The 26,225-nt window shown below is 37.0% G+C and overlaps 1 protein-coding gene across 4 annotated transcripts in view; it reads left to right on the top strand.

Moving 5' to 3' along the window:
• Nucleotides 1-26,225, top strand: part of FOCAD (focadhesin) — a 377,113-nt gene that overhangs the window by 28,347 nt on the left and 322,541 nt on the right. For all 4 annotated transcript variants that reach the window (XM_079112425.1, XM_079112424.1, XM_079112422.1 and 1 more), the window contains exons 2-5: nt 1,293-1,381; nt 4,344-4,418; nt 6,573-6,727; nt 25,519-25,623. In XM_079112425.1, the coding sequence (XP_078968551.1) occupies nt 1,325-1,381; nt 4,344-4,418; nt 6,573-6,727; nt 25,519-25,623 (392 nt within the window). In that variant the 5' untranslated portion in view covers nt 1,293-1,324. The remainder of the gene's footprint in view (nt 1-1,292; nt 1,382-4,343; nt 4,419-6,572; nt 6,728-25,518; nt 25,624-26,225) is intronic.

Consider the following 26,225-nt stretch of genomic DNA (forward strand, 5'->3'; position numbering starts at 1 on the left):
CTTGTTGGCAGAGTGTTAAGGAGGCGTGGGGCATCACCTGGCAAGAAACAGGAACTGTGTGTATCTTTTCTGGTCTTTCTCCCTCTTTTTTTTTTTTAGTTAATTTTTCCCTCTTCTTATAGAGCTACTTGTATTCAATCATAAGGGCACAACCCTGATGAACTTGTCTAATCCTAATTACCTCTCAAAGGCCCTACCTTAAAACACTGAAATACCCTATTTTGCTTTTAGTTTCTACTCTCTGAATAGCTTACAGCGGGAATTAAATTTCAAAACATGAACGCTTAGTGACACACTCACACCATATCTAACCATAGCATATAGTGTATTGACATAAATTTCATTTATTTATTTATTGTGGTACTGGGGAATGAACCCAGGGTTGCTCTAAACACTGAGCTATATCCTCAGCCTTTTTTATATTTTATTTAGAGACAGGGTCTTGCTTAGACAAAGTTAGGGCTTTGCTAAGTTGCTGAGGCTGGCTTTGAACTCATGATCCTCTTGAACTGTTGAGATCATAGGTATACACCGCTGTACCTGGAAAATTTTATTTTTAAATTATGTTGTAGTAAATAGGTAATCTAAACCACCACATTTTTCAAAGTAGTGTAATTTGTTGAGTGTGGTGCTGCTTGGAGACTGGATAAATTGGATTCTGTAGGAAGTCCCCTTATTAGTTCCATGCCTTCACTTCATCATCTTTCCTCCTCCATTGCATTTTTTTTTTTTTTGAGAACTTCGTAGGAAGGAGATGTGTGATATAAATATTAAAAATTGGTGCTCATTGTATACTAATTCTTTTTTTCGATACATGAGTTTCTAGGTCATTTCTCTGCTTCCTGAGAAAAGTCCATCGAAGCGTCACACTTGCCATTAGCAGTTGGATTAGTGCTTAAATGAAAGCTTGTGCCTAAGTGAGGCACAATGTAAACAGTTCTATTACTGTCTGACTCTCCCTTATATGTTTTGAGCCATAAAAGGATTACATTCTAGTTCAAAGGTGGGGTGATCTTTTGGATTTTTGAGGGGGGGTCATGATGTGAATTCATCTGTCTCAGGATTAACTTTAATAATGGCCAAGATCTGCTGGGCTTTATCAGTCATGCCATTGAGTGCTGAAGTGCTCAGTAAGGAAGGTTGTGTCAAGGGTTACTCTGCAGAGCTTTATTCCCATCACTGTCTTTGGAATGAATTACATGAATTCCATTCATGCTATTTGGGGAAATTGGTTTGAACTCCAATTCAAACCAATTGGAGGACTAATAAATATTCTTTCACTTTGATTACAGAGGCTGCATACATACATATAAGAGAGGCAAAAATGTCAGATGATATCAGAAAAAGGTTTGATTTTCCAAATTCTCTTATCCAGTCACAGGTAATTTTATTTATTTATTTTTGCTTCATGGTAACCAGTGACACTTTTTGGTGAATGGTTAATTGAGCTTTGCAATTTTTAACATTTAATATTTTATTCTAAATATAGAGATTATTTTATTAAATAAATTTTATATGTATTAATTTGAAAAAGTATATTTGAAATTTCAAATATTCAAAATTGACTGATTTCAGCTTTTACTTATATCATACTTCTCTTCTTAGAGATAATAAAGACCTTGATTAACTAGTAGGCTTCTCAATATGTATATATGGCTTTTTTATGTCTGTCATTAATAATTGGGAACAGAGGTAAAATGTTAATATATCCAAAGAATATAAGGATTAATATTTAAAATATATACATATTTTATCCTCCTACAACTATTAAGAATAATAGATTTTTATGATAATGCCATTCAATAATTAAAAGAGCCTGGATTTAAAATTTGATCCAACTACTGAGGCAGCAGACTTTGATAATTCATTTTAGAGAGTTTTTCTGTAACAACGAGTAGCTAACAGGAAGATGGTGTTCTAGTTAGCCTCCTGCTAACTAGATGAATTCTGGTTAATCAAGGTGCCATAATGCTTGTTGTCTTTTCCTGGGAGAGTAAAGCTAAAAAGCCAACTGGAAGACTTAACCCACGGCCAGAGCAGCATCTTGGATCCTTTCAACAACTCACTTCGGAGACGCCCACTATGGGAATTGACTTAGCTGGGTAGTGGGGAACCCTTCCATGAGGAGTAGGACACTCCTTATGCAAGATTCCCTTCTACCTGACTGGGTTGGAGTCATATCCTGCTCTGTACAGCACAGGTCCTTGCCGTGAAGAAGACGACGGAGGCTTCAAGGACCCTGTCCACAAAGTTTATTTTTCTGTGCCTGGGGTTCCTTGATAGATAATCAAGAAAAATGCCTATATGCTACTTTTATATTAAGTGAAAAGTGTATGTGTATCATTTAGTATAGAATATCTATTTAAATTCTATTGTGGAAGATTTAAATAACAATGTCAACTGAATTAGCCTTGCCTTTTGTGTTTTCATATCAATTTAGGCTCTATCTCTGATTCATTAGAAGATGACTTCAAAACTACACTAGAGAAATTGAACCTGGGGGAAGTAGATGTATAGCATTAAACTTATTTTCTTTTAGTACTTTTTCTCCTATAAACTATAGGCTTTTTCCCTCTGTTGCATTTCATATTGGTTTTATTAGGCTCTTGTAATTGTGCCCTGTTCTTCTTACTGTTCTTTTGTAACCACTGCTTAGTGTTCACACCATATTTCATTGATTCACGCACATTTTTTCACATTTTAGCATCTTTGAAATTGGATGGCATATAGTCATTGATGGCAACAGTTGAGATACAGTTGGTACTGCCTGTACATTTGTGAACTTGGCCATGGTTTTCTAAATGGCTTTTTTTTTTTTTTTTTTTTTTTGTGGTGCTGGGGATTGAACCCAGGGCCTTGTGCTTGTGAGGCAAGCACTCTACCAACTGAGCTATATCCCCAGCCCTCTAAATGACTTTCATTAATATAAAATCAAAATTCTAAATTATAAGAAACTTTGTATATTATAGATTAGTTGGCACCATTTTTTAATTAAAAAAAGTTTTTTTTGTTGTAGATGGACACAATAACTTTATTTTATTTTTTTATTTTTATGTTGTGCTGAGGATCAAATCCAGTGCCTCATGTGTGCAAAGCAAGGGCTTCACTGCTGAGCCCCAGCCCCAGTCCACCATTTTTCTTTTTGTGGTATATAAAATAATGGTGCATCTCATAGCAGATGGCCAGATACATTCAATGAAATATGGCATACTTTGTGAAACAGAATCTAAAACTATTCACTTGTCCTCAGTTCTTGTTATTATCCTTTTGCTGGGAGGTAAGAGTAAATTGAACTAAACTTGAAATTCATGTAAATTGAGTGACATGTTTTGCAAAACTGAGACCCTCAAACACTGAAGTCTTAAATAAATTCCAGTGTTTGAAACACACACATATACACACCACAGAGGAAGGGAGTGGGTGCTGTGTTTTATTTGAACTTCTGGAAACTTTGCAAGACTGACAGCTATTTTCAGCTATATAATACATGGCTTCAAGTGTAGGATGACAGTTGTTTCAGTAAAGATTTCCCCAGCCTTCTCAGAATGACTGTGATTGTTGCCAGCATATTAACTCCCAGATAGCAGTGCTAGGTAGTGCTGAAGTACTAGGGGTATGAATATGAGGTGGTAGGAGGTAACAATATTTATGTATTTGTGTAATCAACACTTCTATAAGAATCTTGAATTTAATATTGGGCTCTTGACTAAAGCAGGATGTGGGAAAATTTTAGAGAGATTTATGAGACTGAATTTTTATTAAAGGGCTGGAACCTATAATAAAATGATAATGAAATAAAAAGTAATAGGCCTAGAGGAAAGAGAATGGCAGTGGTGGAGGGGAGATCTATTGGTTCAGGTCTGTATGGGCCATAGTTATAAAGATGGGGATGACTTTTTTCTCCATGTTCATTAAGGGTATGATGAAACATGATGGATTTCATTTAGATGCAGAGATGATTTTAAAAATTGTGAGGGTTTCTCATTTGTCTCATGATTTAAGGATTAAGCAATCTCATAATATATTGTATCACTACAATGACAGCAATTTGAACTGAAAATCTAGCAATTTTTTAAACATGAACTATTGGTGCTTATTGGTGATCTGGAATAAAATGCTTACCTTGAGGGTGATACTGGAGATCAGAAGTTATATCTGTGGAGTGCCTAATTCATTGCCTTCCATGTGGCACACATTCAATGAAGGAGCACTTTGTTTATTACCAATTGGCTACCTGGCACATTATACACACGTCAACTAGTATTGATATCTGGTACCTTCAGATGCATTATTTGCAAAGAACTTCTGAGAGATTGTGTTCATTAATTTTGTTTGTTTTCTAGGCTGTGGGTCATCTTATTGCTGCAGTCCTAAAGGAAAATGGATTTTCAGGAAAGATTCACCAATCCACAAACCAGGTCTGTCTTTAACTTTGTGCTTTAATTCTATTCTGATATTTCCACAAGCTGGATCACAAATGCACTGGTCTTGGTTCCCTTATCATTCAGGTCACCAAGAAGGTGATTTTGAATGGTGAGAACTTTATTGCCTGTTTTGTATTTTTCTTTTTGTGATTAGCTATGTTTTCACTCTATATCATTCTTTAAAATTTTTAAATTTATTACAACAGACTCCAAGAGAGCTTGTGGAGGAGGCGAAGGAGAGTATTCTTGTGACTATTAATGAAGAATGGTGGGGTGAAATGAGGAAAGCCATACTTTAGAGAAAGTTAACTCTGAGGAAATATTTTTGGCTAATAGAGAAAATGAACATAATGGCTTTATTTGAGTCTAAGAGATTTCTCATGCTTCAGGTCAGCCCCAAACATTAGTCCTAAGTTAGAAAGGTCATGCATTGACAGTTGGAGTGGGAGGAAAACTTCCATTCCATACACAGGGCAGGTGAGTGCCCAGAGCCGAAGCAAAGCTTGAGATTCTGGGACACAGCACTTGGACTTTGGTTGGTCAGTGTAATGTATCTTGATGTGCTGGTTGAGAAGCTCTGCTTAAGAGAAGTGCTCTGGGTCACTCTGCTGAGAACATGAATGATGGAAATAAGATTTTTTTTTTCACAATACAAAAAAAAAAAGTAATTTCCTTTTCTTCCTGTTCTTTTTGATTAGTCTAAGTTATATTTCTTTACAGCTTTTGCTGACATGTGGAAGTAAGTGTAGGGGCATGCTTCACTAATTGGCATTTATCTGGCATTTGTATGTACTCATATAAATTAGGTTTTCTGAGAACCCTGATCCTAATCCTGTCTATAATCACATTATGTACTTTGAGAAGATCTAGTGGTTTTACTTAAACTGCCAGGATTTATTGAATGTCAAATCCCTGTAACTAAATGTTTCCTCTTCTACTAATAAATGAATGAGAACACAGTATTACCTGAGGCAACAGTTTACTTACTCTTTTATTTTCTCTTTCTGGCCTTAGTAATGGAGTAATGACACTTAGCGCCCTTTGATTTTGTCCATACAGGTGAATAGGATTTTCTTCTGAATAAAAAGAGAAACGGAATATAAACATTTTCTTCCTGCAGTGACTGATTTTTAACTGTATTGTTCTTTTAATACTGGGATCTGAAGACTGAAGAGGCTCTCAGCCAGCCACGGAGGGAAAGTGGGCACAATATGTTTGCTGGATTCCATTCTGTTTGGAAGCTGCAATCTTCATCCCCCGCCCCCCGCCAAATGATATGTTTCCCTAAAAGATTGTTTCAAGAGGGAGGAAAAATAGCTTCATTATGAGTTCTTTTTCTTCTTTAATAAATAAACAAAACCATGTGAAAATCTAAATGGAGCTGGCTCATGAAACATTCAAATAAAGGTTTACTGTTATCAATGAACCTTCTTTGGCAGTCAGGAGTTCCTGAGAAAGTTATAAATGCAAGCATCCTGCTTTTAAGAGGTTTTCAAAATAAGACTTTATGTTTACCGAGGTACCCTTCCAGTGCTGTTCTATCAAACATGAATTTGCAGTGTGAAGGGGAAAAAGTCAGTCTCCTTCTTGGGCATTGTTGGTAGCCGTGCAATGAGCAGCTTGCTGGTGTTTTCTCCTACTTTTCTCTTCTTTCAGGGCCCACACTAGACTTGGAACAAATTGTGGCAGGAGCATTGTGGGAGGGCATGGGCAGCTTATTGGGGTGGGTGAAGACCAGTAACATTTTCTGAAAATGTTATTCCCATTTAAGGCTTGAAGCATACATAATATTTGGAGTTCAGCTTAGGCTGATAGGCTGATGCTGTTGGTATTGAATTTAAATGCCCTGTTGGAGCCTGGCTGGAGTCAAGCCTTTGCTGGTTGTGTGCCTGATGTTAGATTATACCTCTGCCTGCAGCCAGCCTTATTTTGCAGCCCAGATACCAGGTGTGAGAGAATTTCTATATCAAAACACATCCATTTGCTCTCTTGGAAAATCGACTTTAGTTTATTCTAGGAACAGAGTGACAACAGCATCCTCTTGGTACAGGAAAGCGAGCCTACTGTGAACAAATTACACATTGATGAATGACGGTGTGTGTGTTTGCTGTTCATCAGTGTGACTTTTAATCACTGGTTTGATTTCAGACCCCTGCTTTGAACTTGCTGTGGGAGAAGTGCTGCAGTGACAGTGTGGTGGTTCGAACAGCCTGCTGTGAGGGTCTGGTGGCGCTTGTTGCTCAGGATCATGCAGAGTTTAGTTATGTTCTCAATGGAATTCTCAATCTGATTCCATCAACCAGGTACTGATTCTTCCATGTTCCATCAGTTGACAATTTAAGCTTTCAGAAAAAAAAAAGTTCATTAATTCCATGTTATGGGTCAACATTGACCCAACTTGTTTTAATTTCCCTTTAAATGACATGCAGTTGTTATTTCATGTGTAGTAAGATCATGGTAATTTAAACCCTGTGATTTTGAATTTATGGTCATTTGCTGTATTTAAGTTTAGGGACTCTAAACTTAATTGCTCTTTTTATGAGGAAATTAACAAAATATTTTATAATTCACAATTGTAGTACAACTTCTTGACTTATTTTAAGAAAGATTTCCCATAAGAATTGATACTCTCACAGTGATACAGTTTATATGTTGGCCCTTGTCACTGGTAATGTGTATTAGAAAGTGATAGCACTTATTTCTTTAAAAGTATTTTGTGATTTTTGAATACCTTATCTCTGATTATTCCAAGTGAATAATGTTTGTTCTTTGAATTTATTTTGTGTAGCCATATTTAGGTCATTCACAGATTGAGGACCATAGATTCACAAGGGATAGTAAGGGCCAACCATTCCAAGATGGACTATATTGGAAACAGTGAGCAGCTCTTGTGAAGTACTCCCTGAGGATTGGGGGTGTAGCTTGGTGGTAGAGTGCTTCCCTGGTATGTGCAAGGCCCTTGGTTCCATCCCCACCATTGCAAAAATCCAAACCAAAGAAACCAACCAACCAAATAGCAACAAAACTCCCTGAAAAGGAGATGCCACTTTTTGCTTAAAGAAATGGTTTTATAAAGCACTAAGTTTTGCCCACTTTATATCATTTGAGCTTCTGCTCCTTCTCATAACTCTCACCCAGCCTGCCTCCCATTCTCCTCCATGCTCATTTTTTTATTGTGATATTGTAGAACTGAATGTTTAATCTTTTTCTGTCTTCAGTGGAGAGGGACAATGTCTGGAACTATCCATCTGAGGAGGAAGCCTGCCTGGGCTTGAAGTCTATTGGACTATGTGAATTTTAGCCTTTTAACCTTTCTGCTTAAATTCTATCCTGTTTCCTCAGATAATCTCTTTTTACATTTTTGAAGCTTTGACTTTCCTTTTAATTCAGCTGCCTGTGGTAGTTATAAGTCCAAATGTAGAAGGGTGTGTAAGTGCTTCGAAAACCAGTTCCAGCCTCCTGGTCAAGCTATGTTTCCTCCCGTGCTTCCTCTGCCCACTTGGACTTACTGCTCAGTCTGCCTGAGCCTTTGTAATGCTCCACCTTTGCATGTGCTCCTTCTCCTTTTTCTGATGTCGTCTTTGTTATCCTTCAAGGGTCAACTCAGACATCCTCCTTCCCGCCCAAATATTTCCTTTTCTCACCTGAGTGACTTGCTCTTTCATATAAATAAACAAGCAAATAAATAAATATTTTACATATATTAACTTGTATTTTAATACCTTCCACACTCATTGCACTTAGGTGATGACCAAATATTTTTGAATAAGAAAGGGTTGGATCATAGCTAAAAACTTACTCATCTTCTCTCTGTTTCTATACACACTCTTGCTTACGTGTGCACACATACACACACACACAAATAATTTTAGAATTTTATTGTATTTTCATTAAAAAAGTATTTTGGAGGATTATTTCTAAACATTGAGAATTTTATGTGTCTCACTTACTGGTTGACCTTTTAGCAAGTCACTTAGATTTTGACTTACCCCTTTTATTTGTCAGATGCAACTGATAATATTTATTCCCTCTATAAAGTTTGCAGATACCTCAATACCTTTGTGAACATTGAGTCTGCTTGCATTGTACAGTTGTAAATTTATATTAGAGTATTAGCAGTGAAGGGATCAGGGCAATGTCTTCTGTGTATCTAAGGGATAATTAGAACAGATTATACCCTTAAGTTTAGAAAATTATCTTAGAATATTATGTTGGTGTGGGATATTATTCATATATCAGTAGAAATCCATCTCCTATTGTAAGCTGCAAAGTATCAGCTTTACTAATAGTGAATCTGCCTATCATCTGTGTATAATTGTAAAATTGGTTTTCCTTTTTTAAATTTAAAAATGTATTTTTTGAATAGGCAATACATTCACATTGGGTATATGAGGCAAAGTCTCTGTCCTACCTACCCTGTCTCTGTTTTTATCCACAGAGACAAAACTGTTACTAGATCTTATTATCTTTTAAAAGATATTCTATGTACATATAACTGAAAATTTATATATTTGAGAAAGTTCATATAGTCTGAACTGTTAGTCACAAAGAAATGTAGACAAAGTAGACCCTGAAGTTATTAAATCAATTTTCTTCTTCTTCTTTTTTTTTTTTTTAAGTGGGGTCTTGAAATTGTCCAGGCTGGTTTTGAACTCCTGGACTCAAGTGATTCTCCTACCTCAATCCTCTGAGTGCTTGGACTACAGGGGTGTGCCACTATACCTGGCTTCCAATTTAATTTTACAATCAGTTTGATCATAAAATGCGTTACATAAGTGCTACATTTTTCTTATTGTTGCCAGTAGAGGTAATAATTATTTGTATGTCAGAAAACAGAATTTTCTTCATTTGCTTTATTTCAAGTAGCATAGCTCGGAGGTTTGTAGTAATTATAAAGACCAAACTTTGTACTGTTTATGTTTTTTTTTTTTTTAAAGCAAAATGAGAATCAAATTTAAGAAACACAAGCTAATTAGAAACAGAAGACTCAAACAGCCTCCTCCTCCAAATGCTGCTTGGGGAATTTTCTGAGACACAAACCATCTCTGTCTCTGGGATCTGTAAGCAGGATGACTTTGGAAAGGCACTTTGGGTCTTCAGTTCTAGTATCTAAGTTTCTACCTGACTCAGGATGTCTCTTTTTTAAAATAGAGGTTTATTAGAATCTAAAGGTACCTTGGGAACAGAGCCACATCATGACTATTTTTGATTTAGCAAAATAATTCTAAAACTTTGTCTTTCCATCTTGCTTGACTTTGAGCCTAATATCCTTCAGGAACTGAGAAAGTGGAGGGGGAGAGAAAAAAACAACAGTGAGAAGTCTTCTACAGGATAGCCAGTTAGAAAATATGGCTTGTGGACTTTTCTCAGCATTGCAGCAGAGGTTGAAAGCTACCAAGATAGAAGGAAAAGTAGGTGAGATGCTCTCTTCTAGCTGTATTACCAGCTCTTTGGCTCTTTGCAGGACCCCTCTGTTAAAATACCTTTGGAACAAGACTGGAAGCCCCGCTCCCACCTGAAACCAGCTTGCAATTTGCAAAACTTGGTTTCAAGGCTGCTTTCTTGTATAGTCTAACTTTGAAAAAGACTTAACATTTGCAAGTGCTCTGGTTGTCTAAACTTCAGGGAGTGGCTGGGAAAGTGTCTGGCTCTGCTTGAGAGACTGTTCTCTTCAAAGGAACAGTTTGATGTCCTAGAGTGTTCTGGGTTCAAAGCAGAGGCAACATGAAACAATTGTAGACTAGTTTTTATAGCTTCTGTAAACAAAGAAATGGATTTAAGCCCTCTAAAATGTCCTTTTAATCAGTAAGGAAATTTGAAAAAAAAATTTCCCTAGGGAGGGTGAAGGAAAGAAGGGAACCACAAAGGAGATACAGTAAGGAAATCATTATCACCCATTAAATGTGAATTTTGAAATGAACCAAAACTGAAATTAAAGTGAATGATATATAGTAGCATATACTTTTCTTGTCCTTTGAGGACTTGCTTGTTGTGAGTTGAGATTGTTTTTGGTTTTGTTTTTAATATTGAATTTATCCTGAAATAAAGATTCCCAGAGCAAGGAGTTTTCCATTTTTCTTTCCTTAGATATTTTCCCCTTTAACTGCACCAGCTTCCAGAAAGCTCACACAGCCATTGTTACAGTTGCTTAGTAACGGGATTGTGAATAAAGTCTTACTCTCCTGTGGAACCAGGTATTCAGTGTTCCATATTGAGGTGTCATGACAGCCTGTAATTTCAGCCCAACTGCTTCCCCCCACACCTCTTCATTTGCAAATGTGCTTGGTAGGAAGGTTATGCTTCCAGATAAACTAAGATAGTACTTGACTTGTGTGCTTTTCTGTACTTCCAAACAGGGAAGAAACCTGGGGTTTATATATTTTGGGAATATAAAGTGTGTTAAGTGTGAGCAATTGCAGTGTATTTTTTGAGATTTCTGCAGCCTACTTTTTTGCGGGTGGTGATGGTGATGGTGCTGGTGGTGTAGTGCTGGTGATGGATCTAGGGTCTTATGCATGCTGGGTGAGTGCTGTATCACTCAGCTACACCCCAGCCTCAGTCTACTTTTTAATGAAATGTTGTATAGAATATTACACATTCCCATAGAAGGAAGGTCCTGACTTGGATTGGTGAGTCTTTGATCTTGAATTGATGAAAGTCCCATGATTAGAAATGTTTCTGAGAACTCTTCGAAGTTAAGATTTATTGAGAAAATACTTGTCTTTCAGAGTCTACTCTTACTGATGATCTTGTTCCTTGACAAACTTAATTGCTTTGTTATTAGGTAGGAAATGCTGACAATCAGGCAGACACGCTGTTCCTGTCTTTTTGCATTGCATTCTGTGCTATTCAGCTCCTTTCTCTTTATTTCTTTTGGTAGGAGAAGAACCACCAAGGAAGGATGGATTTTTGAGGTATCCTCGAAGGACTATTAGGGAAGATGGCATCCTTTAATCTGCATCTGGGGTATCAGAATATTACTTTATGGAGATGATTTCAGGGTCGATATATACATTGATATCATTGCTCACTTAACTCTTATGAGGGTGAAAAAGTTACTAGATCATTCCTGTTTCCTCATCTTGTCTTTTAAATATTCCTTTTAAGCCTATTAACTTATTTCCAGATGTAGTCCTTCCTTTCCTCCCCAATCCTTTTCTTTTTTTCTTCCTCTAAAGTACCAGGATCTCTCTCACTCAAAGCTCATAAACAGAAAAGTGATTCCAGCCAGTTTCCTCATCTAGGACATTCTGCCCTAATTTTTTTTTTAAAGTCCGTCGATCTGGCTGAAAGCTTTGTTTATCACAAAATCTTCCATTTTGAGAGTCATGTGTTTATGCTGAAATGTTCCTAGGTGATTTAAGAACAGCAACTACTGAACACATGTTACTTTCATAATGGAAAAATGCTTTAGAAGAAATCTGGCTGTTTTCTGAATGAGTATACAGAACTTTTTCAAGCAAAAGCTCAATAGCTTTACATCTCTTAGGGTTTTTAATTTTTTTTTCTAAGAAGTATTTATCATTTATTTAAGCATGAATTTCACAAAACTTTTTTTCTTCTCTGTTTTTTTCATAATGTTAAGATGAATTTAGACAATGATTTGATCATTAATTTAGTGTTTCTTATTCACTTATTTGCTGGTGACTTTCTGTGCTTTCGGCTGCCCACTTATCCTTTTCAGGGATCTTTGATTCTTACTGGTTATGACAAGACTTGTCCACATTTGTACCATTTGTTTCCATGATACCCAGAGATAAGTTCCCCTTTTAGGATGCTCTTGTTCTTCTCTACAGTTCAAATCCTTTTTATTCTATCCCTGTTCAAATATGAATAGTTTCTTGTGCCTCATATTTGATATATTTTGAAAGCAAAGAAGCAAACATTATTCATAGTCTTTTTTAAAGGAGACAGAGCATACATGAGCAAAATTTAGTGTTGCAATCAAGTAAACCCCAACAAAAGAAAACTGATACATGTTATCCATATGCACAATACTGATCACGCCATTCTGCCTAGTGAAAAGCAATTTGCATGAGTGATTTTAATTAGTGAAGTTTGTACAGCTTGACAAAAAAATTGTTTGTTCTATATATTTTGGAATCTTTAACATCATTTTGATCCATACTCCCTCATTGTAAGATCTAGGTGTTGGCACTTTGTGTGTGTGTGTGTGTGAGGGGTGTACTGGGGATTGAATCCGCTCTACCACTGAGCTTTGGCCCCACTCTTTGTATTTTTATTTTTTGTTTTGAATAAGGGTCTCACTACGTTGTCCATTCTGACCTCGAACTTGCAATTTTCCTGTTTCAGCCTCCCAAGTAGCTGAGATTACAGGCATGTGCCAACATGCCCACTAGGTCTTGACTTTTATGCTCAGTGAAAATTAAGGCCCCTATTTGCATTGTTTTTCGCTATGGCAATTGTGGCTCAGTCCTGAAGGCTCCTTCACTCTCCCTTAGAGAGTTCTTGAGTAAATTTAGTTTTTCTTGGCACCTGTCCAAGGAGGAACTTGTTCCAGTTGATCTTTATTGAAGAGCTTTTGGCAGCAGGTTCCTGAATACATTAGGAGCCTTCGGACTACCAGTTAAAGAAATTCACTTGAACTTTGAGCATAAAAAGGAGATTTTCATTTTTTTCTTTCTTTCTTTTTTTTTTTTTTGAAGCGGGGGGTGCCATGGGACCCTAAAACAGGAATGCCCCTGGGCTTCACGAACAAATTGGATACAGGCTTTGTGTTTTATTCTGGTCACTTTATGCAAACTGACTTTCTCTGCTTCCTAGTTCATAGGGCACCACTTGATCCTGGGTTCAAGGATCATTTCTTATGTATGAGAGATAGCCAAACTGAGAATAGAATTTCCTGGCCTCAATTACAGATTTCAGGGGCAGGACCCAGAGTTGGATCAGTCAGCTCTGACAGGGGGCTGTGTATCAGTTCCCTTGGGCTGCTGTAACAAATGACCATGAACTTGGTTTAAAACAACAGAAATTTATTTTTTCATGATTCTGGATGCCAGAAGACCACAATGAAGGACTGGTTCCTTCTGGAAGTTCTGGAAGAATCCCTTCTATGCCTTTTTTCTTGTCTGGTGGCTGCTGACAAGCCCTGGTATCTCTTGGCTTGTGGCTGCAAAATTATATTTTATGTCTCTGAACTCTTATGAACAATGTTTCTGTGCATCTCTTTTTCTCAAATAAGTCTGTTTTTTCCTCTTGTAAGGATACCAATTATTGGATTTAAGACTCACTCAACATAATCTCATCTTGAGATCCATAATTATATCAGCAAAGATACTATTTCCAAATAAAGTCACATTCACATGAATTGGGGGTTAGGACTTAGAAGTGTCCGAGGAACCTTCTGCACTGGGATTGAACTTGAAGGAGGGCCATGACCTTGGAAATAGGTGTTGCTCATCCAATTTAGATCTAGCTTTGAAACAATTGTGCTTAAGTGTAAGTGGCTGAGATTAGATCTGTGTTGCTCTGAGGGATAGAGGGAGGAGAGATTGAGAGTTGGTGTCAAAGATGACAATTGTTTTACTGGGATGGTGGTATAGTGCATATTTTCTATCCTCTTCTTCTTGGTTCAGAATGTTTTTCAAAAATTACAAATTATCTCTCCAAACAGGAATAAAAATAGAAACAATGACTGCATTGGTTGCTAGGGGGAGGGGTGGTTAAAGGAGGAAACTAGCCTTCCTTGAGAATCAGCTGTGTGCACAGCTTTGTGCTTTCGAACTTCACCTGGAATTCCTCACTGATTCTTCACAACAGCCCTGTGGAGGGGAGACTTCCTCATCAGTGGTATTGTGTTCTTTCCTTAGGAGACACTTTCTGATTACTTTCCTTTTGGGTGATGTTAGTAGCCATTGGTACTTAGTGACTAGGTCCATTAATTCGTTGGATTAGGGGTTTTAAATGTTGACATTCCAATTCTGTCATTTTTTTCTTTGCTTATTACTTGATTTATAACTACCAAGAGAACCTTTCTAATATTTACTATTTGGTTACCCAAAAGGTCAATTTGTAAAGGAAAGATAGGATATATACATAATTCTTTCCTTTGTTTACTAAATTCCAAAATGAGTACTTTTTTTTTTAAACATCCTTTCCATGGTGACCAGATTTTCTTTCATAAAAAATATTAATGAGCTCATGGATTAAACATTCTTGATATGTTTTTCAGGTCTCTTTTAAAATATTCTTTAATACTCTACATTTTCCCTCTTTTTTTAAATAGTATTTTTTTAAAGCTGTTGATGGACCTTTATTTTATTTATTGATTGATTTATATGTGGTGCTGAGGATCGAACCCTGTGCCTCATGCATGCTAGGCAGGCACGCTACCACTGAGCCACAACCCCAGCCCCTTATTTTTCATTTTATTATTTTTTACACTGGGGATCAAACCCAGGGCCTTATGCAAATTAGGTAAAGTTCTACCCCTGAGCTACATCCCTAGACCATCTTCCTTCCTTCCTTCCTTCCTTCCTTCCTTCCTTCCTTCCTTCCTTCCTTCCTTCCTTCCTTCCTTCCTTCCTTCCTTCCTTCCTCCTTCCTTCATCCCTCCCTCCCTCCCTCCCTCTCCCCCACTCTCTCTCTCTCTCTCTCTCTCTCTCTCTCTTTCTTTCTTTCTTTCCTTCCTTCCTTCCTTCTTTCTTTCACTGGGCTCACACATGCTAGGCAAGCATTCTACCACAGAGTTACATACCCATCTCTTTTTTTCTTGAGACCAGGTTCCACTAAATTGTCCAGATTGGCCTGGAACTTATGATCCTCCTTCTGCCTCACCTTCCTAAGAGGCTGGACTTACAGGCATGCACCAACATGCCTGGCTAGTCCCTTTATTTTATTTATTTTTTGTACCAGGGATTGAACTCAGGGGCACTCAACCACTGAGCCTCATCCCCAGCCCTATTTTGTATTTTATTTATAGACAGGGTATCACTGAGTTTCTTGGCATCTTGCTTTTGCTGAGACTGGCTTTTAATTCGTGATCCTTCTGCTCAATCTCCTGAGCTGCTGGTTTTATAGGTGTGTACCACTGTGCTCAGCTATTCCCTCTATTTTTATGGTTTTTTTGGAAGGCAGGGTTAAGTAGATCTCAAAAGTCCTATTATTATTCAGTGATTTTCATACATAATAGGTGAGTTAAGATGGAGGGAAAGAAAATAGCACCTTCCCAAAGTTGGTTCTTGTTATATCATGTAATATTTCTGAATCTCTCTTAGGAGTTAATCTGCAGTGTGTTAGATTTAGCTACATGGTTGGTGGTCTTCAACACAGCAGTTAAATTTGTATATATCATCTAAATATTTCTCTTTCTTATATCAGGGATGTAAGTAGGTTTTAATGTTATTGAGTCTATATGTTAAATGAGAAAAACAAACAAATCCCCAACCAAAAGATTGCTGCCTCCCTTGTCCCAACAGAGTTGTTCCATTGCTTGATGATATTCATGTATTTTATTAATATTATTTAATATATTATTAACATAATATATTATATTATTTAATATATTATTCATTGTATTATATTAATATTATTTTCCTAGCACTTACAATTCCTTCATTGGTTAAATGTGTAATTCCTGAATTGAATGACCCTTTATAAGCACAACCGCTAATACTATTTGTACCAGTTTATTGAGTAAAAACACCAAACAATGCAGTTTGATAATTAAATATATCAGCTACTCTAATTTCAATGTGCATGTGTAAAATCATGTCATTACAAAACTAGAAATTATCTTCAGCGATCCCCCCTGGATCTGAGAAAGGTAGTACCTTAGGTATATCCATCCATATGGGCCATGTAACACTTGAACACATTCAGTGAGTTTATTTCTTGTCTCTTGTTCTTCTGTGCTCAGTGCTGTGATGTCATGTGAATTGAGCAGGCATTGTTGTTGCACTCATGGTGTTTCTGATAGAGGGACAGATTGTGACAAGTACATAAGTTCTATATGTTCATCTACGTTCATGAAAATACACAACTGACACTACACTCAGACAAGTCCAGTGCACTGGAGTGCCTTTAATTAGAGGCTGTGATTTAGGTTTTCAAGGAAGGATTTCATCCTAAGATGAGACCAAGGAATGTGTACATGTTATCTAGGCAAACACGAGAGCGAGAAACTTTCCAGGTACAGGAAATGGTATGTGCCCAGTTCCTGTTGAGGAAGGAAAGGTGGCTACTAGGAAGGCTGAAGGAATACTCAGAGCAAGTGGCCGTTTGAGATGAAGCTGGGAAAGCGGGTGGGGGCCAGACAATGCAGGCTGTGATGGGTGATTGAGGATTTGGGTCTTTATCTGGGGTGCAGAGGAAATCTATTGAAGTGTTTTGTCTAGTGCATATCAGTGGTTCCAAAAAGATGACTGCCTGTGGCATGAAGATGAAGTTGAGTGTTGGCTTTGGGGTAGGCAGACAGAGTAGATCAGGGAGATTAGTGTAGGGGGGTGTGGCCGATGTTCAGGTGAGAAATGATGTCTGTCCAGTAGAGATGTAGATAGATGTTTAAGGGTTTTAGTGGGTGAAGCTTTTGAGATAGATTGACAATAAAGATGCCTGTAAGGGATCTATCAAAGGTGATGCCTTATTTCTGGTTTGATTTGCCTACAAGTAGTAGGGAACATTAGAAGACCAGGTTTATGGGGATAACAGGAGTTCAGTTTTGGACATGTTGAATATGAGGTGGAATTCAGATGCTGACGTGGGAATAGCTGGATATGCTTGTTTTGTTAACGATATCCCCTGAACACAGTATGATATGAATGTCAAGCATAATATTTAATTAGCTCTTTTTTGCCCTGATTAAAGTCTTTACTTTGATTTGTTAATTAACTGTTCTGTGTTCCTCAAACTCATACAGCCTGCTTGTCTGAAGGCTAATTCTAGTTCCCGAAAATGTTCTTTGGAAGCCTACTTTCTCAAGTTAAACAGCATACTTTTGTGTCTGTACTGAACTGTGACTGAAGATAGCTCCTAAATGAGACACTGGTTATTTCATTGTTTATTTAAATTTTGCTCATACTATCTATTCAGAAGATCACATTTAATCTTCTATTTGTGTTCAGAGTGCTGACGATGTAGCTTACCTGGTAGGGTGCTTGCCTAGCATGCGGAAGGACTGGGGTTCGAATCCCCAGCACTGTGGGGTGGAAAAATCCAAAAAAACCCAAAAAAACAAAACAAAACAAAAAACTATTTGTGTCCAGAGTCCTTCCTCAATTAAGATTATAAATTCTCCCACCTTTTTTTGGTGGTGCTCGGGGTTGGAGCCACCGCCTTTTGCATGCTGGGTTAAGTGCTCTACCACTGAGCCACACCCTCACTCCCTTTTCCTTTTTTTACACTAATAAAGTTGTTCATACTTTTTTGACAATCCAGACAGGCACTTCCAGATTGTGAAAGTAGTAAGTGGTGAAATTTCTTTTTATTATCTTATTTTTCTTTATTTAAAAAATTCACTTTTTGTTGGGTCCTAATGTAAAGTAGGAAATGACAAGACTGGAAAGCCTCAGCAATATTAAGGTGTGTGAGAGGTTCTCCCAGGTCTTGGCCTTGGTGTCCTTCAGAACATAAAGAAAGCTAGGGTATCTGAATGCAGGTCCAGGTACATAGAGGTAGGGAACGACTAACTTCAGTGAAATTGGAATCCCATTTCTTCCTTTTTTTTTGACAATTTTTTAAAAAAAAATATTTTTATTGTAAACAAATGGAATCCATGTTGTTTCTGTTTGTACATGGAGTAAAGGCATATCATTTGTGTAATCATACATTTACATAGGGTAATGTTTGATTCATTCTGTTATTTTTTCCCTTCCTCCCAACCCTCTTTTCCCTCTAAACAGTCCCTCCTTCCTCCATTCTTGCCCCCTCCCCCACCATTATGTGTCGTCATCCGCTTATCAGTGAGATCATTCTTCCTTTGGTTTTTTGAGCATGATATTTCTCACTTATCTCACTTAGCATGATATTTTCCAATTTCATCCATTTGCCTGCAAATGCCATAATTGTATTATTCTTTATGGCTGAGTAATATTTCATTGTATAAATATACCACAGTTTCTTTATTCATTCATCAGGAATCCCATTTCTAAAAGCATTTTTATGCACATACTCTCCAAGTTTTAAAAAATTGTCCTCAAGCTTGCTTTTCTTCACTTAGTATGCAACGGAAAGCTTTCCATGTCACTATTTATCCATCTGTTTGTATTCTTATTAACAGGTTCAGAGTGTTCTGTAATACAGATTTGTTATATTTTAACCATTGCCCTACTGGTAAACATGTATGCTGTCTTTGTGTGTATGTGGTGCTGGGCATTGAACTCAGGGGTGCTTTACCACTGATCTACATCTTCATCCCTTTTTATCTTTGTATTTTGAGGCAGGGTCTGGATAACAGCTAAGAGGCCAGGCTGGCTCTGAACTTGCATTCCTCCTGCCTCAGCCTCCAGAGTTGCTAGGATTACAGGCCTGAGCCATTGAGTCCTGGCTCTATTTCATTTTTCAAGATAACAAATGTAGTGTGATATCTTCTTTTGATGTAAGTGTGTAACTGTAGGATAGGTTCCTAGAAGCAGAATTTATGAGGAAAAGGATATATTCATTTAAAATTTTTATAGATGATGTGAAATTGCTCTCCATAAAGGCTGAAACCAACTTCACTCAACATGAAAGTGCTTATTTCCCCATTCACTCATCAACACTGGATATTAGGAATCTTATTCTTTGTGATTTGCATATCTGTATTCTCTGCTTGTTTTTCTAGCCTGTGACTTGCTTTATTTTGCTTTTCTTGTTTTGTGGATATTAACCCTTTGTCTATCATGTGTTACAAATATTTCGTCTTAGACTATCTACCTGTTTCTCTTCAAAGACCAAAGTTCTTTGTAGTTTGTATATTTTTATTCCCTTAGTTATTTCTTATGAATATCTATGTTAAAAAAATAACAGATGTAATGCAGTTTAAAAATAAGCCTTCTAAAGTGTATAATTCACTGGTTTTTAGTATATTTATAAGATTTGTGCAATTATCATGGGTTATCTTTTTTTTTCTGTGTTGGGGATCAAACCTAATGCCTCAAGAATGTTAGGCAAGTGCTCTAACACTGAGCTAACCCCCCAGCTCCAGCAGGCATTACTTTTTAACTGGAGAACTTTAAGAAAAAAATTTAGAGTCTTAAAATATTTCTTTATTTTAAGAATAAAATAATTCTAATACATTACTCTCCTTCTTCTTTGTTTTTGGTTTCATTCAGGTTTGTACACGAGAATTCTGATAATAGCTGGGTGTGGTGGCACGTGCCTAGAGTCCCAGTTGCTCAGGAAGTTGAAGGCGAGGATCACTTGAGCCCAGGAGTTTGAGACCAAGACCCTGTCTCAAAAGGAAAGAAAACAGGAAAAAAAAAAAAAAAAAAGCTGATACTAAATTAGACATGTTATTCTAATGTTATCTATTTTATAGATTTTCTTATTTTTAAAATTTAAGCATTCAGAGGCGATTTTTTGGACATGAGAAATACCAATTATATATATATATATATATATTTATTTATCTAATAAATATATTTATTTATTTATTTATTTTTTAACCAGAAATTATCTTGCCGAGTGCTAGGGTAGCCTTTTCAGTTTGAAGACTGAAGTCCGGTGGGGGGGGGGGAATGTTATCCTCTTTTTGATTTTTGCTTCTCTATTGGTTACATTTTCTTCCACTTCTGACTTTCACCATTATTCAGACTACCATACCCTATTGCTACAATCATATAGAATTCAATTAAAATTTAAAATTTTACAAAGGCAGACTTCAGATACAGAGTAACAAAGTCTTGCAAACCATAGAAGTGGGTTTTCTGAGAAGAGAGAAACTACTAGGGAGTTTTAGGAGTTAGAGTGGTTTGAAGTTAGTTTCAGGTAGATTCCAGCTGTTAGCATTCATTAGCTTTGAAAACTGGGCTTACATAGCCTTATCAGTAAAGAGGGAAAGGTTATAATCTTTATGGTATAATCTAAACATTACCACAGTATTTTGAAAAATAAACAGGTACTTTATTGATATACTTATTTATTCTTTAATAGAGCATGAAAGGTGGATTTATTATCATCATTTTGGATTGTACAGATGAGAATGTTCAGGTTCTTCAGTATTAAGTAGATCACCCCCAATTCCCTAGTTTATTAGAGTTAAAGCAAGCGTTTAAATAAAAATTAATCTGAAACCATCCCTCTCAACCACTTGAAATATTTAAAAAATGAGATCAAGTAAGATCTAACTTAAAGATTAAAAAGCGGGTGTTTATTTATCAGTCTAGTGGGTCTCTGAACTCCTTGGAACTAAAAGCAAATGAGATGCATATGCTTTTTTTTCCCTTGGAGTCTACTGCTTTGAGAAAAGTGTGGGGGATCCAAACTCTTTAAAAATTATAGCTCTATTATCTATCCTCTAAAACTCCAGTTCTATGACACATCTTCGATAAGGAAAACTAATATAAGCAAAAAAGGTTTATTTAATGAATCCATATTTCTTGGAAGAAATTCAATCAGAAATTCAGTCAACACAGATCATCTGAAATTCAACTAATAATTATGCCCAAGGAGTAGCCTTGTGAGGTTGTTAGGTGAGGCCTGAATCTCCTTCTGCTGTACATGGAGTCATTTTAGCTTAAATCAGACATTAGAGCTGCTTTTCAGTTGTGTACACATTGAAGACTAGAAGACAGAAAGGCTTCTGAACATGTAGTGACTGTCACCATGGGAAACCAATTAGACCCTCTGGATAAGTCTCAAGTCAATACTGGATTCTCAGTACTGTTCACCCACTCAGGGATGATGAGAATTTGCTCAATTAACTACCACTCTGAGATTTCATGGTCTCTTAAAATATATCTGGGCACAGGCCTGGGTCAGAGCTCTAGGACTTGTATGATTTGGAGATACTGACTTGCAAAGGGCAAAATGCAATCCTGAGTACTGGTGAGTGATCTTTAGAGAATTTATATATTTGGAGCGTTCCACTGAAGGTCTGTGAGCTCTGTTGTCTGTGCCTAAGGCCAGACATTCACACCTAGGGACAGGTTCTTAATAAACTGTTGATAGAGTAGTTATAATTTCCATGTCAAAATATCTCCAGGTCTTTGTAAAGGAAAATGTAGTGAAGAATTTGATACAATTCCTCACAGGAAGTACCATTCCTTACAGTCCAGGATCCTTAGCTACAGAAAGGTTCTGATCCTGTAAAAGTGAATGGATATGAAGAATTGCAAAGAATCAATTTATTTCAAAAATGTAGATGTTGAGATATGTTCTTCCTAAGCTTTGGAGTAAGAAGAGACTAGAAACTTGGAGTGTGTAGAGAAGGTTCTCCGAAGCATCTCAGCAGTTCCAAAGGAAGAAAACAGGGCCATGTATCTGTTACCCAGGGAGGGCATCAAGGAGGTGCCATGCAGTCTGTCAACCTTTCTAAGATAGTCACGGTTTATTCCAGTTTTAAAAAGATCTCCTCTTTAGTTTTTATTGAGCCATGGTGGTATTAATTACGACAACTTTAATGTGGTTACTATTTTATGTAATCAACATAAGAATTATACATGATATAATGGCCATTTTGATCAAAGTAACATGGAATTGACATAATACCAAGGTAGGGGTTGTGAGCAGAACTGATATTTGAAATCATGAATGAGAATCTTTATGGGAAAGGCTTCATGCAGTGTTGAGATCTCTGTTCACCAAAGGACACATGCAGGAGAGAAACCACGCTTGTGTGACACTGTCGCAAATGATTAATTCAGGAACCTACATTGCGTGGTCATAAGGGGATCCATCTGAAAGAGAAAACATACCATTGTGAAGACTGTGGAAAATGCTTCAACTGCAAGGGAAACCTCACTACTCCCCAAAGAATCCACTTAGGAACTAAACCATATGGATATCTGCAGCAGCGCTGTGAAATGGAAATACAACATGAGCCACAAATGCAAGCCACATTTGTCAATCAAAAATTTCTGGTAGTCACATTTAAAAAGTAAAGAGACAGATGATATTAATTTTGATAATGCATTTTATATAACCCAATATATCAAACATTATTTCAGCATGTAATCAACATAAAAATTATACATGATATTTTACATACTTTTCTATGTTTAAGTCTTTTAAATACAGCATTTTCCACGCAGTATTAGGGTCTAGCACATGCTATGCAAGTACTTTACTACCAAGTTACATCCCCAGTCCTTTTTTGTAAGTTTTATTTTGAGACAGGGTCTTGTTAAATTGTTCAGGCTGCCCTTGAACTTGTGATCTTTCCACTTTATCCTTCCCAGTATATGAGATTATAGGCATGTGCTGCTGAGCCTGGCAAATCCAGCATGTATTTTACACTTATTGTACTTCTCAATTTGAATTAGTCACATTATTAATGCTGAGTGGCCATGTGTGGCTGGCTGGTGTACTGTATTAATGGAAATCTTTTTTTTTTTTTGGGGGGGGCGGGACGGTTCCAGGAGCACTGGACCACCGAGCCACATCCCCAGACCTATTTTGTATTTTACTTAGAGACAGGGTCTCACCGAGTTGCTTAGCACCTTGCTTTTGCTGAGGCTGGCTTTGAACTGGAGATCCTCCTGCCTTAGCCTCCTGGCTGCTGGGATTACAGGCATGCCCCAATGGACCTGGTGATGGTTCAAATCTTTTATGTGGTTGTTTTAGTCATCTTTTTCACTGTTGTGACTAAAAGGACCTGACCAGAACAATTGTAGAGGAGGAATGGTTTATTTGGGGGCTTATGGTTTCAGAGTTCTCAATCCATAGACAGCAGGCTCCATTCCTCGGGGCTCAAGGTGAGGCAGGAAGGACATCACGGCAGAAGAGTATGGCAGAGGGAACCAGCTCACACTATGATCAGGCAGCAGAAAGAGAGGTCTCCATTTGTCAGACACAAATGTATATAGCCCATAGCCACGCCCCCATAAACCATTTCCTCCAGCCACACCCCACCTGCCTCCAGTCATCACTCATTTAATCCCATCAGGCATCAATTCACCGATTAAGGCTGTAACACAACCATTTCTCCTCCAAGCCTTCTTGCATTGTGTCACACATGAGCTTTTGGGGGATACCTCACATCCAAACCGTAAGAGTGGTCAAACCTTTTGCCAGTTGTAAAACTTTAAATGCCTTAACATCTCACATAAATGCCCTAAATGATATTTAATTAAGTCAAAGTCTTGTCCTAATGCTCAAAGAAAGTTAACAGTGATTTGTATACTACTACATTCTAAATAGCAAATGACATAATAATACATTTAAGGACTGAAAAGAGTGCTTAGTTTACAGTAGATGTTCAATAACTATCAACAACCATAATTTAAAAAGTTATGTTTTTCATTTAACAAACACTTTTTTTTTTTTTTTAAATTTCTGTGGTTTCTTTCTAGTTCCCAAGGGAGATCCTCATTTAAAAAGGGCAGGCTATTTTTCTTTTTGATATATTCTCCTTCAACTACTTATAGAAAACAAGGAAAAAAATGAAAATGTCATTCTCCCTTCCATTAATTTGTTTTTTTCCTATGATATGTTATTTCCTTTAATCAAATTAGAATGATTAAGGCAGTGAACTGGTGATGGTGCTGGTGGAACTATTAATAATATTATATTAATATTATAGAATAGAAAGAACAACCATAGCCCCATGTTTATACAGAAATTTGACATAAAGCTGAGATGTCATTGCAAATTTGTGATGAAAGTAATGATTCTTTTTTTTTTTTTGGGGGTGCTGGGGATCGAACCCAGGGCTTTGTGCTTACAAGGCAAGCACTCTACCAACTGAGCTATCTTCCCAGCCCCAAAAGTAATGATTCTTAAACACAATGTGTAGAGACCATATCTGCCTATGAATAGGAGGTAGAGGATAAATATCTACAATATACCAAATTCAAAAAGATTTCTTGTACGTTTTTTAGTGTCTTTTAAAAATTATTTATTTTTAAAATTATTTACAGACTGCTTTTTGATTCATTGTACACAAATGGGGTATATCATTTCGTTTCTGTGATTGTACACGATGTAGATTGATACCATTCGTGTAATCATACATGTGCATAGGGTAATGATGTTTGTCTGATTCCACCATTTTTCATACCCCCTCCCTCTCATTTCCTTCTATATAATCTAAAGTTCTTCCATTCTTCTTTCACTCCCCCCCACTCCCATTATATATCATCATCCACTTATCAGGGAAAACATTTGGCCTTTGGTTTTTTGGGATTGACTTATTTCACTTAGCATGATATTCTCCAGTTCCATCCATTTATTTGCAAATGCTATATTATTATTCTTTATGGCTGCTTAATATTCCATTGTGTATATATACCACAGTTTCTTTATCCATTTATCTGTTCTTTATCCATTTATCCATCTAGGTTGGTTCCACAATCTAGCTATTGTGAATTGAACTGCTATAAACATTGATGTGGCTGTCTTAGTGTAGTATGAGAATTAATTCTCTTTTAATGGGAGTTATTTACTCTGATTGGTCCCCTGGCCTACTTTTTTGGGTATTTGATCCATTTCATATGTCTTCTTGGGTACATTTCATAGTCTGCTAATATTTATAAATGAAAGACTTGATAATTTGTCATGGGCAACTGATGTGGACACTATCTGAAATTATGTGGGGGCAATGTTTGTCTTTTTCCTTAATAATTTTCCTCCAAGAGAGTGTAGGGGGTGATTGATAGGTGGGTGGTTGAATTCTTTGGCTACTTGTCTCCTCCCTTAAATGTGTTGGATTGGTCTTGGCTGTGCTACAGAATGAGCTGGATGCCTGTGGTGGCCACTGTTCAATGTGGGTGGCAAATATTCAATTACTTAAAAATGGTAGGATGGGGCTGGCGTGTAGCTCAGTAGTGGAGCATTTGCCTACCATGTGTAAGGCCCTGAATTCAATCCCCATACCGACACACACACACACACACACACACACACACACACAGACACACACACACAAACAAGCAGGATTAAGCTCCTGTTTAGCATATTTATGTCTATAATATTTAACATGTTGTTATATTTCTTACAGGAATACACATGGCCTGATAAAATCCATTATGAAATTATTTCAAATGCAAGCCTTAAAGGAAGGACAAGGTGGGGAGAAGAATATTCAGGATATATATACTATTAGGTAAGCCTTTTCTTCTTTCTTTCTAAAAAGAAAACAAAAAGTGAATGGTTAACTAAGTTATGGATTGTGATGTGACAATCCATTAAGAGGTGATTTAATTCAGTAGGATGTATTCACAATGATTGTGAGTCTTCACTCTCGGGAAGCTAGTGTTTCAAAAACTCAGAGGAATGAGATGGAGGTGACAGTAGCTGGGTGTCACCAATGTGGGTTTCGGGCTTACTTCCTTGGAAGTTAAATCTGTTACCCAAAATTCAGGTCATTTTTTTTTTTGCTTTAGAAAATATAACTATCTCCCCATTACTATAAAAATTGAAGCGGTCATGGAACAAATATTCTTAAAGCAGGAAGAGTTTGGGTTAGGTGGGATGGTGAGCTTCCTCACTATACATGCTAAGCGAAATAAGCCAATCCCAAAAAACCAAAGGCCGAATATTTTCTCTGATATGCAGAGAAATAAGCGGGGGCACTAGAGAAGAATAGAGTTACATTAGGTAGAGGGGAGTGAAGTGAGGGGAGGGGATATGGGGATGGGAAGGATAATAGAATGAAACAGACATTATTCCCTTATACACATATGTGACTGCATGACTGATCTGATT

Source organism: Sciurus vulgaris (genome assembly GCF_902686455.1).
Source record: "Sciurus vulgaris genome assembly, chromosome: 15".
In the NCBI taxonomy this organism is placed as follows: Eukaryota; Metazoa; Chordata; class Mammalia; order Rodentia; family Sciuridae; genus Sciurus; species Sciurus vulgaris.